A 17369-nucleotide genomic window follows, 5' to 3' on the forward strand; every position below is an offset into this window, starting at 1 on the left:
GTTGCACGTCTTTTCCTTGCAGGCGCATGCCAAGCCTCCTGGAGTATGTAAGTTACAACTGTAACTTCATGGGCATCCTGGCGGGCCCACTCTGCTCTTACAAAGACTACATTACTTTCATTGAAGGCAGGTCGTACCACATGACACAGTCAGGTGAAAACGGAAAAGAAGAGGTGCAGTATGAGAGAACAGAGCCATCTCCAAACGTAAGACCACGATATGTATCTGGAGCCTTTATGAAAACACGTGTTCATTCATCTTATTTTAAAATGATGATGTTTTCACATTTTGAATTTCCCTATTTCTTTATAAATATTTTTCAAGATAAACGATTCTTCACATTATACTTAGTAGTGATGCCAGGTAGAAGTACAGTCATGATTAAAGAACAGACTCTACGTGCTGAACCCTTAGTGAGAATGACATGGTGTAAGGGTGTGGTGTTGTTTTACATGCGAGCCCTCCCTTCTGGACTGGACCTGGATCACTTTCCAGGCTGCTGCCTTGGCCTGTGCCTTGTGATTCGCATGTAGGAAGCACTGTTCTCCTTTTGTTTTCCTGCTTTACCCTCCTCATCCTAATTGTTGCCAGTCAAGATCTTGTTCCTTTTTAAATGGCTGCTTCACATATTGTCTTTTCCATGAAGCTGTTTCTGGTCCCCCCTGCAGTAAAGTGATGCTAGTAATTCTCACTTGGCCGGGCTCTGCAAAGCCCCTCCCTGGCAGCTGCTGGGCAGCCTTCCCAGCAGTCCTGGGAGGTGTTCGCTCTCCTCACTGCCTTGGGGGAGAGTACTGACAGGAAGGCGCAGCCCTTAGACCAGGCTTTCCTGGGTGGCTGGAGGAGAATTGGAATTTAGACCCAGACAGCCTGGCTCTGGAGTTTGTACTTAAATTGCCTCCCAAATGAATACAATTTTATGTCCTTTGAACTGCAGGGGTGTTTGGACTGCACAGTTAGAGCATTTTAAAGAATGCTCTAAGGCATCCAGGCTTCCTATAGGCTTTTCCCCTTGCATTCAATCAAGTATTCCCTGGGAAATCATAGGCTAATCAGAAAGTTTGTGTGATGGAGAAGAGGGGCTCCTGTGCTTCCTCTACATGTGGCTTGGAGCAAAGGGTCACCACCTTTCCTCTCAGAGCCACCGACCTGCATGTGTGCAGGCAGCAAAGTGTGAGTGAAAAACTGTGGAACCTTTTGCAGAACTTCTTCTGTACCATGTGGCTCATTGTGTTTCGTGCCAGAAGGATGTTTTATTCTCCATATTTTTCATTATTGGTTAAGTACTAATTGAGAAATGCCAGATCAAACTGGGTTGGATTCAGACTTGAAATTGGAATCTCTGCCACTGAGTATTTCATGTGTCCATTCTGAGACTTAATCCTTCAGAGGCCTCACTTCTATAACAGAAAGTGAAGGTAATTATAGTTGGCCCTTGAGATCTGAGGATTCTATAGGCACAGGTTGAACCAGAAATATTTTTTAATTGCATCTGTATTGAGCATGTCCAGATTTGTCCTTACTCCCTCATCAATACAGTATTACAGCTATTTATCAGCACCTTGTGGTAGCTGTTGTAAGTCATCCAGAGATGACCTGAAGCATATGGGAGGATGTGCATAGCCTCTATTCAAATATTACACCATTATATGTAAGGTGCTTGTGTATCTGCAGGTTTTGGTATTTGGAAGGAGTCCTGGAACCCCTGTGGACACTGAGGGAGAACTGTAGAGACAACTTGTATAAGTTTAGTGGAGTACTAAAAGGAGAATGGAAACCTGGGGGTCACGATGCTGGACACTTAGTGATGGGTTCAGCTTTATCATGTGAGCACATCAGTTAATGTTGAGTCCCTTTCTTCATGTCTTCCCCACTTTAGGGAGTATCTGAAGAGCAAGGAATTTTGTAAAATATTTGAAAAAATATCAAGAACTATAAACATGTGAGTGTAGTAGTGAATCAAACCCAACAATAATACAGGCTTATATCACCTCACTTTATTTGTGTGGAATTTACTCTTATAAAATCTTACTTTCCTTTTGGGCCATGACATTATCAGAAGTTGTTGACAGTGGCAAATATTATTTTAAAATTTCTCATCATTTTAATATATTTTGTGTAAATTCCATAGGCATATAGTTAACAAAGTCAAATAGCAGTAATTACTTATAAATCCCTCAAGTTGCGTTTGGAAGCTCTTTGTGCCTCCATGGGCTATGCATACTCTTAGAGTCCAAAGTAGGATAGTCAGGTAGCCAGTTGGCTCTTTGGTTGGTTCCTCCCAGTCGTCTTTATCTACATTAGTTAATGTAGGACAAAGTAATAGTTGATTTTATTTTATATTATTTTTTTTTTTAAATGTTCTTTCCTATTTCCACCTGATTTAATTTTCCTTAGGACTTTTTCTTTTCTTTTTTTTTTCTTTCTTTTTTTTTTTTAATATTTATTTTTTTTTAGTTCTCGGCGGACACAACATCTTTGTTGGTATGTGGTGCTGAGGATCGAACCCGGGCCACACGCATGCCAGACGAGCGCGCTACTGCTTGAGCCACATCCCCAGCCCCAATAGTTGATTTTAAACGAAGTTATCTCACGTGGCAGCTTGGATGTCGCAGTCTGTGGATATCATGGTGCCCCCACGGAGTTTCTCACATTCCCTTGATCAAAATTAATTGCATAGTTTCACTCGGCTCCAAGAGGCTGAGAGATGCATCTTGAGGTGGACTTGCCTGTGCCTAAGTGCCATTTCCTCTGCTCTGTGGAGAAGGGTAGCTCCCAGGCAACACTGGCCAGTCCCTCCTGATGTCTGTGGGCCTTTCCCCTTGGCTGTTTGGTTTCTAGAGTAAGAGATCTCCCAATCTTCTGTGCATCACAGACTTGACTGGTGGTCATGGAGGGGGGCAGGAGCAGGGGCAAAGGGTATCCCTTGGGAGGTGGACTTTCTCCAGGCTCTCCACGTTCATTCTAGCATCTTACCCAGCCTACTCCAGACCTGTCTCTAAGCCTGGATATTTCCAGCCTTCTTCTAGAAAGATGGAGGGGTATCTGCCTCTCTAAGTTAAGGCATCTTCTCTGTGTAAATCAGGTGTGTATGGGGGTGGTATACACACACCACGTACTCCCACCTTACGAAGCAGGTGGCTAGAGAAACCTGGCTAAAACTGCCTTTCCACAAGCTCTTCTCCCAGGTTTAGGCCTCCTGCTTTTCCCTCAGCTTTTCAAAGATACCTGATACCTGCACTGATTGGTTCTCACTGCTATCTATGCCTCTTGGAAGTTGAGATCACATCTATGGTACTTTAATTTTCTTTCCTTTCTTCTTTTCCTCCCTTCCTTCCTTTCTTCTTTCCTTCCCCTAGACATAGTATAATGGCCACAGTATTTTATACCTCATTTTTAGGCTAATATATAGGGTCATTTATCTCATCTGATTTCATTTTCAATTTTTAGTTTTTCTCTATTTAAGAGGCCAGGGAAACTTATCAAGATCCTGTCTCAAAAAAATAAAAGAGTTGTGGGATGTAGATTAGTGGTAGAGTGCTTGCCTAATGTGGGAGCTTAGGTTTAGTTCCCAGTACAAAAAGGTGCAGCAAGAAGTCCTTCATCAGTGAGATCCTGTCTCTAAATAAAATACAAAATAGGGCTGGGGATGTGACTCAGTGGCCGAGTACCTCTTAGTTCAATCCCTGGTACCCCCCCCTCCCAAAAAAAGTCCTTGAGCCCTCAATACCACAAAGGAGCAACTAAGAATAAAATGAATAGTTTTTTTAAGAACTGCAAAGAATTTAACATATGCTTTTTTGGGAGGGGCAGTGGGGGTGTACCTGGGATAGAACTCAGGAGCACTAAACCACTGAGTCACATCCCCATCCCTATTTTGTATTTCTTTTAGAGATAGGACTTCACTGAATTGCTTAGCACCTCACTTTTGCTGAGGCTGGTTTTCAACTTGAAATCCTTCTGCCTCAGCCTCCCAAGCCACTGGGGTTATAGGTATGTGCTACTGTGCTCAACTAGCGTATGTTTTAACTCTTGCCTTTGAGTTACTCTTTTGGCATTGTTACAAAAAAATATTAAAACATAGATGTTCTTTTATAAATTACTTGATTTGAATTTTACTTGGCTATTTATAGTACAGAGCACTCTAAATCTAGGTATTCTGTTATACATTTCTTCATTTGGATATAGCTTTTTCTTTTTTCCACTTGTGTCTTTTCCTTCATTACCTGAATCATCTCATCTCTTTTATACTGAATGAGTTTGAAATATTCTGGTCTTCTAAAAATACAGAAGTAGTATGAGTTTTAAATCCACAGAACACCAAGAGGTCTAGGGTATAGTTCATTGGTAGAGCACTTGCCTAGCAAGTTCTGAGCCCTGGGTCTTCTCCCTAATACTGCAAAAAGAAAAAAAAAAATTTTTCACCATTAAAGAAATATATATATTGTCTATTATATAAATAATGTTCATGAAATGCCTAGAACCTGAAAGTATATGAAGCACAATAAAATATGCGTATGTGTAAATACACATAAAAATATAAATATACATACACACACAGATGTTTATATATTTATATAGAAAAAAGATACAAGTGGAAAAAAAGATAAAGGAATATATATATATGTATCCAGATAAAGGAATGTATAACAGAATACCTGGATTTAGAGTGCTCTCTACTTTAAATAGCCAAATAAAATTCAAGTTAAGTAATTTATAAAAGAATATGTTTATTTTAATACTTTTCATAACAATGCCATGCCAAAAAAAAAAAAATGACTCAAAAGCAAAAGTCAAAGGACTTAACAGCATACCACAGGGACACAGCCACATCAATGTTTGTAGCAGTACAATTCACAATAGCTAAACTGTGGAACCAACCTAGATGCTTCTCAGTAGATGAATGGATTAAAAAATGTGGCATATATACACAATGGAATATTACTCAGCATGGCATTTGCAGGTAAATGGATGGTGTTGGAGAAAATAATGCTGAGTGAAGTTAGCCAATCCCCCCGCAAAAAAAAATAATGAATGTTTTCTCTGATATAATTGGGTAGGGAGGGGGAACATGGGAGGAATAGATCGGGCAGAGGGTTGGGTCAGGGGGTTAGCAATGATGATGGTGGACTGTGATAGACATCATTATCTAAAGTACATGTATGAAGACATGAACTGGTGTGAACACACTTTTAAATATACAAACAGATATGAAAAATTGTGCTCTACATGTGTAATAAGAATTGTAACGCATTCTACTGTCATTTAAAAGATAAAAAATAAAATCAATAATAAAAAAAAAGATACAGTTCCCTCTGCCAAATGTCCCTGTGCTAAGTAGGAAAAGAAGCACAGCCCAAAACAAAAAGGACAAACAAGCAAGAGTCGAAGCGTGTGTGTCTGTTTGTTTGTCTATTTATGATTGTGTACACATACGCACACATTTTAAAAACAGAAGAGAGGGCTGAGGTTGTGGCTCAGCAGTAGAGCACTCGCCTAGCATGTGCAAGGCCCTGGGTTTGAACCTCAGCACCACATAAAAACAAAAAAAAATAAATAAAGGTATTGTGTACAACTAAAAAGTAAATATTAAAAAAAAAACAAAAAACAGAAGAGAACTGGGGAGATAAACCTGGAGGTGTCAACCTCCATGTCCCCCATCCCCCCATCTCCCGTCACAGATGCAGCCAGGTCTGTACCTTGGGCAACCTGCCTCCCAGGAAATTTGCAAGTGTTTCTTAGTGTGGAAATGAATTTAGCAATTAGTGATTCCAAATAACATACATTAATATCAATTTTAACTTTTACATAAAAATCTACCAAACGTTATAGTGTTAATATTTTTTGGTATCCATTTGCATTAACATCTTTAGCCTTTTGCATGCTTTTAGATTTTTTTATTCCCTGAAAGTTCTGAAAACACAAACTGGGGTTCTGGTCTGAGTTGTGGTTTCGTTTCTGCTGCCTCCTATGGGACAATGGGTCACCTGAGACCCTTAGTGCTGTGCAACTCCTGCCTTAGGCTGGTGCTGGTGGAGGATGCGAATCAGTGATAACATGTAAGAGCTCTTCAGGGGGTTTGGATGCAGGTGGTGACTCTGCCTCATACCTTGCAGGAAGCCGTGGTTCAGAAACTCCTGGTGTGTGGGCTCTCCTTGCTCGTTCACTTGACCATCTCCAACATGTTGCCTGTGGAGTACAACATTGACGAGCGCTTTCAAGCCACAGCTTCATGGCCAACCAAGATTACCTATCTGTACATGTCTCTACTGGCTGCCAGACCTAAATACTATTTTGCGTGGACCTTAGGTAAGTAACATGTAAATAGACTTCTCTGTTTCTGTGTTATAGTGTATCTTATAGCTAATCATGAGAGTATCTTCATTGTTTTGTTTTTTTGTGATGGGGCTTCTATGTGTTGCCCAAACTGGCTTTGCATTCTTAAACTCAAGCTGCCCCTGCCTCAGCCTTCCCAGAAACTGGGCCTACAGGCGCACCAACCATACCTGGCGCAAGAGTACCCTCTTGAGGATGTATAATTAAAGACCAATTCGAAAAATGGGAGTTGTCTGGGTAGAAGACACAAGCCCCACCATTTACATATGGAGATATCCTAAAAAACAGATCAAGCCCATTCTATTATAAGGTAAAAACTAGTAGATCATTGAAGTGAGAGATATTTATTAAGTGCCGATTGAATGCTAGATTCTGTATTAGCTAGAATATATATATACTCTCTCCCCTCAAAATCTGAGTATATTAAGCTTCCATTAAGATTAAGTAGATTGGGCTGGGGATGTGGCTCAAGCGGTAGTGCGCTCGCCTGGCATGTGTACGGCCCGGGTTCGAGAAAAGATAACCCTCAATTGTGGTTTTTACGATTGAATGTGACTTTAGCATGTGAAAATGGCTAGTTTTTTAAAAATACTTTTTAGTTGATGTACTTTTACTCATGTATGGTGCTGAGGATTGAACCCAGTACCTCACGCCTGCTAGGCAAGTGCTCTGCCACTGTGTCACAACCTCAGCCCTAAAAAATGGCTAGTTTTACATGCATGAGCCAAGAATTGTGGAAGTACCTAATCTTTGACAGGTGTAGCTGGGGCCACACAGGAAGGAGGAAACTGGGATTGAGAAACAGTGCTTTCCCAAGATCCTGCCACCTGCTGAAAGGAGCCTTAGCAGACCTCCGAGGCTGACAGCTGAGGCGAGCTCCTGTCCTGGTAAAGAGACAGAGATACATGTCCCAGGACAAATCAGAATCTCTTGGATATGTGTCATCTTGTGCTTGGACCCACTGGTTATAGACCCTCTGTTCTCAACACTGTGTCCATCTGCCTTGTGTTTGGTACTTGGTGGCTGAGTGAACACTTGAAGAAGCATGTCAGTCACCTGATGCTGGGAGCAGGCTGAGCACTGGCATTTACTACGTGCTTTGTTTAGTGGTGAACAAACACTTCTGAAGATTTTTTTTACACCTGTGATACCACTTAAATTCTATCTATAAACTGGGTATAGTAGTGGAGCAGTCCTGTAATCCCAGCAGCTCAAGAGACTGAGGCAGGAAGACTACAAGTTCAGGCCAATATCAGCAATGTAGTGAGATCCTGTTTCAGAATAAAGAGGACTGGGTGTGTAGCCCAGTGGTAGAGCACCCCTGAGTTCCATCCCCAGTACCACCAAAATAAATAAATAAATAAGTATTCTGTCTTTAAATTGAGACTGAATTTTCTCCATACCCACCCAGCATTTGTAGGATTTCATTAAGAAATGCATGAGAATGCCAGACATGGTGGCACAGGCCTGTAATCCCAGCACTGTGGGAGGCCAAGACAGGAGAGTCGAAAGTTCAAGGCCCATGTGGGCAATCTAGCAAGACCATCTCCAGATACAGAAACAAAAAAGGATGGGAATGTAGTACCACTGAAAGTGTTTGCCCAGCACACGGGTCCTTGGGTTCCATTCCCAGTATCACACATGAAAGAGAAAAAGAGATTCATTACTAATTATTTCTTTGCTGATTGTGACAATTAGAAGAAACCTTGAAATGAAAAATTAGAAGATTCTATACCCCCACCCCAATATTTGGTTTGATAAGCCAGGAAAAGATTATTTTCTTTTTTCCCAGTTCCTCTTTGAGGAAATAATTTGATCAGAGCAATTTGAAGTGGAGCTACATTCAAAGAATTTTTGCCATGAGCTTATAAGGCTATTTATTCATTCAACAAATGCTTTAACTTTGTAGTGTGCTATACTATTATAGGTACTAGTGATGGTTAACATCTGCAATCTAACTTGCAGTTTAGGATCAGGCAAGGAGCAGAGTGAGGCTTATTTCAGCATCTGAGTGGACCCATCCCCTCTCCTCCCAAGCCTTTTTTTTTTATTATCCATTTGGTTCTTAAATTGGAGTTCTGTGATATCTGGAGGTCCAGGGTATTTGCAGGAATCCAAGATTTCCAGTATCATCCTTTAATATAGTGTTTGCATTTTGATCATAATTTTTAAAAGAAGAATGGATCATGTGGGTAATTACTTTGGTGGGTTCTTGTAAATAAATATTTTTAAATTTAGTTTCTTTGATACTAAATGGCTACCTCAACAGTAATGTTTAATTTTTCATTTCAAGGTTTCTCCAAATAGGAATCAGGCTTCTAGATTTCCCACCTGCCCTCTTCTCACCCCTTCAAATAGATCATTTCTTGGAATTTGAACAGTTTTTTGCTTTTAACTCAAGTTGGCATAGCCCTGACTTGGTCTGTATAGGGACAGGTCAAAGTTGAGTTGATGCCAGTGGTTGGCTCTTTGGAGCCATGGGTCACTCACCTCAGCTCACCCTGAGGAACCTTGGGCCACCAGAGGTGCAGCCAGGCTCTTGTTGGGGGCTGGGTAAAGGGAGGCCTCACCTGCCGTTTGGTCTCTGAGCCAGTCCCCTTGGGAGAGGAGCCGTTGGTGAGGAGTTACTTCCAGATGGCAGCAGGCCAGAAAAGATGGCAAAAGTGAGCAAGTTAAGAAACCAGAGGTGGCAGCCTCCATGGAGCAGGGCCTCAGCGCAGACGCGCTGCCGTGCTGGTTGTGAGTTGCCCCATCAGTAGGCTTACCTGAAAGGCTCCTGTTTACTGGACCAAAGGCAGCTAAGCTCTTTAACCCTGACAAAGGATCAGTCTAGCTCATGTGTTCTTTTTTCCTCCAAAGTGTAAACTTTGAAAATCCTGTTTGATATACTAAAACACTAATATGGAATGAAAACAACTTAAGGATGGGGTGCATATCTATAGTCTTCTGTTGGTTTTTGGTGGATTTCAGCTTACTCTTGGTTGTAGCAGAAACAGCATAAGTTATAAAGTTTTCCAATTGATTGGGAAAGGGCTTATTTGAGGGAGAATTCAAGCAGATATATAAATCAAAGATAACTAATTGAGCATTGTGGTGAAAAGGATTAAAAAACAGATTTTGGAGATGTAGAGTGGATTCTAATGAACTAAGAAAGAAGAAAATTGAAATGAAAACATGCCTCATCTATATATTCTTCTTTATAGTATAGTCAAATATGTGTCTAAAAGGAACATGGTGATCTCACAGTGGAGCATCTCCTAGCAGTTTGGTGCTGAATGCTTTTGGCTGTGTTCCAGGAAGCATTCTAGAGTTTCAAAGTTATTTTCTACACACTGTATTGACCTTTAGCCTGTTGGTGCCAGCAGGTCTTAAATTGCACCTGCCCTTTACTCATGCTTAATGTGTTATATTTCATTGATTATTCAAATTGCCCTTATTGGGGTAGTTATTTTCAATGTGTGTGATAATGTTTCTAACCTTCCTTAAAATTAGAATACATCTATTTATACTGTTTAATAATAAGAGATACATAAAGCACAACACACATCTGGGAGGATATAGATTGCTACAAAAGTTCTTTATTTTTTTGTTTTTTAACTTTGCTACAGCTGATGCTATTAACAATGCTGCAGGCTTTGGTTTCAGAGGATATGACAGAAATGGAGCAGCTCATTGGGACTTGATTTCCAATTTGAGAATTCAGCAAATAGAGGTGAGTAAATCATGAAGAAGTTATCATTCTGTCACTCTACCAGTATTTACTGATGACCAGCCCTGTGCCAAGGAACCAAGCAATAAGATGGGTACCAGAGGGCCCTCCAGCAGTGCCATCAGGTTTCTGATCAGAGAGGGCTAGGCATATAGTGTTCTTCAGACTGGGGCTTAGCTTAGTGCCGGTGTCTGAGGGACAGATGTCTTAAGCAGGAGACTGCCAGGTACTCCAGGTAGGAGGAGCAGCCTGAGAAGATGAGAGGTTTAGGCAGTTGTGAGGGCTCCTTGTGCCCAAGGTGTGCAAGTCAGGCATGCCCAGCACGGTCTTAGAGGCCATATGAGGGGTTTGAACTTTCTTGCGGGAGCTGTGGTGGAGCACTGCGGGTATGTTACAGGGGCAGGTGAGTGATTTGAAACCAGAGACATGTTCTAGAAGGATCCAGCATGTAGAACTTGTTGTCCTTACAGGCAGAGATCTGCTGGAAGGTATAGTATTAATCCAAGATGCTGGTGCCTTAAACTAGAAAACTCCCAGAGGGAATAGAAAGAAAGGAGTTCTCGGAGCGCTGTGTGTGAGACTCAACAGAACTTGGTAATGAATTGGAACCAGTAGAGAAACAAGGTGCAGGTGAAGCATAGCTGCTTTAAGCAACCAGGGTTATCGTGATGCCTCTCACTGAGATAGGAAACAAAGATGCACAGGTTTGGAGAGAGAGATAGTGTGTGTAAATCTCAGACTCACTAAGTTGTCCAGTAGGCAGACAAATGGTCAATCAGCAGAGACACCTGAGCCCAGAATTGTAATTTGGGAACTCGAACTCATAGCCCTGGGGGAAGCTAAGAGCAAGGCCAGCAGAGACCACTGAGAGAAGAGAAGGTGAGAAGAGCACATGAGGCCAGACAAGGAGGCCATCAGGAAAAGAAGCAGGGAGAGGAGGGAAAGCCAGGCAGATGCTTCGCCAGCCTGTGAGAAGCTTTATTCCAAACAGGAGAAATTGCAAGACTGTAGGTAAAAGGTCAACAGGGAACTTTATGAAAATGGCCCAGGCTGGACCCACCCAGGATCCCGGGCATGGTCAGCAGGCTCGAGGCACTGCAGTGAGGAGCTGCAGGAAGCAGAGGGCTGGCCCTGGGGAAGTTTCCCACAGTAACTAAACCTGAGTGGGGCCTCTGGGTCTTTCTCAGTTTAGAGGGAATGTGGAATAGAGAGGAGTCAGTCAACTGTCAGATCCAGAATTAGGAAATTTCACAGGACATAAGACATATGACCTGTGGGGTTGTTTTAAAAAACACATTAGTGGCATAGAAAAAGTAGAGGGTGGGAAGGGACTATTACAGATTAAAGGAGACTGTGGCCAACCACACTGCACAAATCCAAAGGTATTAAATGGTGCTAAATCTTTTGAGCAGGGTGTAGTGGGTGGTATATTTCTGAAGTCTCACCTGCTTTGTGTGCTGAGGCAGGAAGATTGCTTGAACCCAGAAGTTTGAGACTGTCCTAAAAAAGAAAAATTATTATTAATTTTGTTTGATCTAGTAATGGTTTCTAAAATGTCCTTGTTGGGCATCAATTTTGCATTATTTCCACGTGAAATGCGATTGTAGTAATTGTTTTGAAATCTTCCTAGGGGCTGGGGATGTGGCTCAAGCGGTAGCGCGCTCGCCTGGCATGCGTGCGGCCCGGGTTCGATCCTCAGCACCACATACCAACAAAGATGTTGTGTCCGCCGAGAACTAAAAAATAAATATTAAAAATTCTCTCTCTCTCTCTATCCTCTCTCACTCTCTCTTTAAAAAAAAAGAAAAAGAAAAGAAATCTTCCTAATAATGTGAGGAATAAAACATGGAGAAGAGGAAGGGAAGATGGGTTCGTGCGGAGCCAGGGACGCACGTGTGGTGGTGGTCCAGGCTTCGGTTTGTTGTCACCACCTGCAGAGCCTTCCCAGCACTTTGTTCCCTGGTCGTCCCCCTGCAGTGTTAGTGCTGTGGACATACTGTGTGTCTCTTGGTCCACTGTGTGTATGCACGTGGTTTATACAGGAAAGGACGGGATTTATGTACCCCACTAGGACAGTTTTCATCCTCTTGGGGGCGCTGTGTGGAATAACATCAAGAAAAGCATTAGTTTTTCCAAGGAGAGTATGGACAGCTCTGCTAAGTGTCCTTGAGGAGTCAACTGAGATAAGGACAGATAAGTGTCCCATAGGTTGCTTTAGTTGAGAAACATGAGCCTAGAGGTCTAGAATGCCCCTGCTGTTCCAGGCTTGGCTTGCAGATATACCTGTGGGGAAGGAGGCAGCTTGCTGTCAGGGGCTGGGGTTATGATGGGCAGGCAGGTTAAAAGGAAAAGAGACAAAGGCCTCAGGGATTTTGATAAGACAACAGTAAATAATGGACCATGGAGTCTAAAATGGTAGAAGAGGGCTGGTGATGTAGCTCAGAGGTAGAGTGTTTTGCATGCACAAGACCCTTGGTTCAATCCCCAACACCGCCCCAAATAAATGTTAATTAATATAAAATAAAACACAGTCTTCCTCTCCCACTTCACCCAGATAGTGGCAGGGATTGGAAGAAAGGAAGATGATGAGGTAGACACTCCAGTCCTTGGTGTTGGACAAAGGTATTCGTGTACTCAGCAGGACTTTCTTTGTAGTAATTTCATGACAAGCTTTGTAAATATTGACACACAGGAGAAAGAGAGTGCATTTATTCATTCCCCAAAATTAACTCCTTTTAAGAATGATGTTATTACTATCTGCAAAAAATAGCATCAAGGAATGAGGAATCTTTTGCTATCATCATTATGCGGAAGTTTTAGTTTTAATTCTTCAGCATAATATTTATAGCTTCATTGTTTTGTTGGCCAAAGAAAAGTTTCCTTTGTTTTTCAGATGTCAACAAGTTTCAAGATGTTTCTTGATAATTGGAATATCCAGACAGCTCTTTGGCTCAAAAGGTATGTTTCTTCAAGAACGTTTTTAGATATATTTTGGCATCTAGTACTTGAAGTTGAACTTCATCGAATTCATGTTCTTAATGAAATTCATAGGGTGTTAAGTGACATTGTGGCTTTGGCATTAACCTAGGAAAGACTGTTAGCACCCACCTGATCAGGACAGTTGGGCCTGAGTTACAGTTCTCTATCACCACCTCCTCAGCCAGTTTTCTGCTCCTCTGCCCGAGTCCTCAGTGCCTCTGCTGCCATCCCCAGAGATGTGGAGTGGTTTTTTTGGTTTGGGATTTTTGATGCTGGGGATTGAACCCATGGCGTGGGCCTGGGAGGCAAGCATTCTACCAACTGAGCTATATCCCAAGCCCAAGATGTGATTTTAAAGAAACTCTGTGCATATCCACTCTACATGTGCTGCAGGTTTTCTGGAACAGTTCCAGTTTGAATATTCCAGTCTGACAGATCTTTATGTTTTAGGCACAGGCCCAAAGATAGGCCAGTCCCCCCAGAGGTCTCAGAGCACAGCAGTGGACCAGGCACCTGCTGATCCCTGTGGGGGTTATTGTGAGAGAGCAGGAGCAGCATGGCACGCAGGGAAAGAAGGGGACATTTCTCAGAATCCTGAGCCAGGATGTCAGTTAGGATGTGGGGCCCGGAAGGGGAGGGCACCAGCCCTGGGCAGAGCAGGGCCTGTCCAGTCTAGGATGACACCAGAACACCCAGGTTCTCTCTCCAGTGTCCACAGGCACCTGCTCAGTCTTGAATTTATTCTTAAAGTATTGTTCCTGTTCAGAGAGGGCTCAAAGTCGCCTACCTTTGTATTGTTTCTTTAAGACAGTTGAATATCTTACCCCTTGGGATACCTCATTTTTACCATGCCTTCCTGATCCCAGCCAGGCCCCCAGCAGTGTCGGATTCTCTGAACTCATCTGTTTGATGTTATTGTTGTTATTTATATATTTATACTTATGTATTTAATTCTAAATTTGATACCTTAGTAAAAGCTCATTTCCATCTGAATTATATGCCCTCTTATAGGAGAATTTCAGACTAAGCATAGCCTATTTAATTTACCAGAAAGAATCATGTTCAATTGAAAGTTTTGAGTGTTTTTAACGAAAGCAATAAAATCGCTCATGGCTGGGATCCTACTCCTTGACCCCAAGCTCAAGGCCAGCCTGAGCAGCTCAGTGAGACCCTGTCTCAAAGTAAAAAGCAAAAACAAACCAAAAAGGGCTGGGATATAGCTCAGAGGTAGATCACATGGCGGAAAGAAGCCTTGGGTTCAGTCCCCAGTGCCATCAAAAAAGGGGAGGAGGGGAGACAAAGAAAAAAATATATGTAGAATAAAACCTCTAACTTTAATATTAATTTTAAATTTCTGGTAAATTTTAGAGACTCCCAAATAGTAGAAATGATAATTTAGTAGTTGTGGGAAAGTAGGAATTGAATTTGTTTCTAAATTTGATACTTAATAACCGTAACATCCCTGAGATTCCAGACCAAGTTATTACCCAAGATAGATAGTATTTGTTCTTCTGGCTACTAAAATCCTGCCAGGTAATGAGAGAATGATCAGTGTAGGGTTGGTAAGCTTGGATCCACTCACTCCTCTTGGTTCTCTGTGTTTTTTGTGGTTTTTAGGGTGTGTTATGAACGGGCCTCCATCAGTCCAACCATCCAGACTTTCTTTCTCTCTGCCATTTGGCATGGGGTATACCCAGGATACTACCTGACCTTTTTAACAGGGGTATTGATGACATTAGCAGCACGAGCTGTAAGTATCAAGAATTTTAATTATAATTCAGTGACCCTACTTCTTTAGCCTTGATTAGCACAATCCTCTGCAGTGGAGCCCACATACGTAGCGAGTCTCCCTGCACATGGCCTTCACTGCTTTACCTGAGAAGCACACAGGAGGCACTCACATATTATATTTATTTTTACAGAATTTTCTGAGGGAAAGAGAAAATAGTTAAATAAACATGATCAGAATGATAGGTTTGTTTCAGAAGTGCTTTCTGAAAGCCGAGACCTTTGAGTCACTTGAGGTGGAGAGCCGAGTAAGGGTCAGCCTGAGGAGCGTGCTGGGCATGCCCAGCAGAGGGTCCACTTAGGAGCTTGGAGTCTCCTCTACAGCAGTTTGCCTTGTTGGATCCTAGAGCAGTGTTACGTGAAACGGTCAAGACATGTAGAGGAAAGGAGAAAGATGAATTAGTGTTACGTCCTTGAGAGTCAGAGGAAAGCCATGTGACAAAACTGACCTTTGAACTAGCTGTGGTAGCACTCAGAGGTAAGGTGGCTTCATTTAACAAACAGCAAGTGTTTACTGTTAAGTTTGAAGGTAGCATGATGGTGTACGAGGGAAGTCAGGAAGCTAAAGGCTGTGCCTTTGATAGTTTGGTGAAATCGGGTATCGAGTGTGTGTACGCTGTGAGTGGTTATATGCACATACCAATGCATGTTTCCCGAGGCATGTATGATAGACTCCATGTTTTTTTTTAAGATGGTAAGTATCAGAGATGAAAGAAATATTTCTTCATTGAGATCCAAAGCATTTAGTCTGGGCTTTGAAAGATGAAAGGTAGAGCTGGGCATGGTGGCGGATACCTGTCATCCCAGCAACTCAGGAGGCTGAGGCAGGGAGATCACACGTCAGGGCCAAAACAAGGAAAATATTATTTCAATACTGAGTGAGATGTGGGGGAGATATGGGGGAGAAAATGTTATTCTAGGCATGGAATGACATTAACAAAACTGTGGTTTTTGTTAATGTCATGCTATAATTTGGAGAACAATAACTAAATCTAATTGAAGAGGAGAATTGTATTCATAAACAGTGGATAATTCTGGATAGGTACAGAGGGGAGAGGAGGAGAGCAATAATGGGAGAACTTGAATATCAAACTGGGGAAGAGCCTAAGCCTGTTCCGTTTGCAATATTAGGTAGTTAAGATAAGGTTTGCTTTTCATTGTCGGTTTTTTATCTTTATTTTTGCAGTGCTGGGTATTATACTTAATGCCTTGCAAATGCTTGGCAAGCACTCTGCCAGGGAGCCAGCTCCCCAGCTGGGTAAGGTTTGTAAGAATACTGACCACCATACGTGAAGAAATGGGTTTGTCATTAATGGGCAGAGTGGACTAGATAATAGGTATCCCGCTGGTGAGCTAGGCAAGAAGTCACAGGCAGGATTTGGTTTTGGCCACTAAGAATGATGGTCTTTTTGTGGAAGAACCATTTCTCATGTGCCAGCTCCACTCTAAAGGAGTAAGACGGCATCTGGAGAACAGGGCTGTGCGTCCCATAAACATACTAGACGAGAAGAGTGAGAAATGCAGGAGAAGAGACAGCACCATGACTGGGTTGAAAAGGTTGAGATGTTTTCACTACCTTGAAAACTTTAAAAAGTCATCAAAATAGTGAAGATTAGAAAACACCAGTTTTTTGAGAGGCTCTTCCGGCTTCTATTTGTGAGTGATGTGTGTGGTTGCTGTTTGTTTCTGGTGAGTGCTGTTTAACCTGAGCTCAGTGCATGGGATCTATTTGTTCACATGTGTAGAGGTTAAAGAGAGAGGTGACGAATGTACCTTTCATAGTGGCAGGAGAAACTGAAGATAGGTTGAACTCTTGTTTATATTCTGTCCTTTCCCAAGTACCAGTTAAGGAGCTTTGCGTAGTATTGTTTTTAACTCTTTGGGGAAATTTTTCATTTTAATGCAACTTCAGATCTACTAAGAAGTTGCACAGAGCTCCTGTAGGCCCTAGGCCCAGATCCATGAGTTCATGTCTCGCCTGGATGCCTTCTTTCCCACCTCCACGGCTTACGCCCAAGTGTGTTCAATTTTTCAGAACCAGCTTTTCTCACAGTGGTAGTATCATTTTAGACTCATGGCCAGCTGCTTGCAAGTTCAACATTCTTGATATAGTCATTGCCAGTATAATTGTGTAAGTAATGTTAATTTAAAGATATAGTAAGTGTTTTTTGTTTATTTTCTATTTCAGATGAGAAACAACTTTAGACATTATTTCCTCAAAACTCCCCAACTTAAATTATTTTATGACATCATAACATGGGCAGTAACTCAAATAGCAATAAGTTATACAGTTGTGCCATTTGTGCTTCTTTCTATAAAACCATCATTCACGTTTTACAGGTAAGTGTTACTTGTAAGATTTGTCAGGAAAGAAAGTTCCTTGCTATTGCATGGGATATGAAAATAGTACTGTACCTCATTTTCTGCTGGTAGAAGCATGACAGTTACTTCTTAATCCTGAACCAAGCAATCTCAAATCTTCATGGGATGGCTCACATTCGTGAAGGTGAGGGAAATGCCAGCTGGTAACTGCTGCCTTAGCTTTCAGGGATGTTGAACT

The 17369-nt window shown here is 41.9% G+C and overlaps 1 protein-coding gene across 6 annotated transcripts in view; it reads left to right on the plus strand.

Annotated features, from left to right (window-relative positions):
• The window catches only part of Mboat2 (membrane bound glycerophospholipid O-acyltransferase 2), a 132394-nt gene that overhangs the window by 108071 nt on the left and 6954 nt on the right, over window positions 1-17369 (plus strand). For all 6 annotated transcript variants that reach the window (XM_078029704.1, XM_078029705.1, XM_078029706.1 and 3 more), the window contains 6 exons: window positions 23-206; window positions 6114-6306; window positions 9942-10045; window positions 12936-13000; window positions 14639-14771; window positions 16998-17149. In XM_078029704.1, the coding sequence (XP_077885830.1) occupies window positions 23-206; window positions 6114-6306; window positions 9942-10045; window positions 12936-13000; window positions 14639-14771; window positions 16998-17149 (831 nt within the window). The remainder of the gene's footprint in view (window positions 1-22; window positions 207-6113; window positions 6307-9941; window positions 10046-12935; window positions 13001-14638; window positions 14772-16997; window positions 17150-17369) is intronic.

This window comes from Ictidomys tridecemlineatus, chromosome 12 (assembly GCF_052094955.1).
Source record: "Ictidomys tridecemlineatus isolate mIctTri1 chromosome 12, mIctTri1.hap1, whole genome shotgun sequence".
In the NCBI taxonomy this organism is placed as follows: domain Eukaryota; kingdom Metazoa; phylum Chordata; class Mammalia; order Rodentia; family Sciuridae; genus Ictidomys; species Ictidomys tridecemlineatus.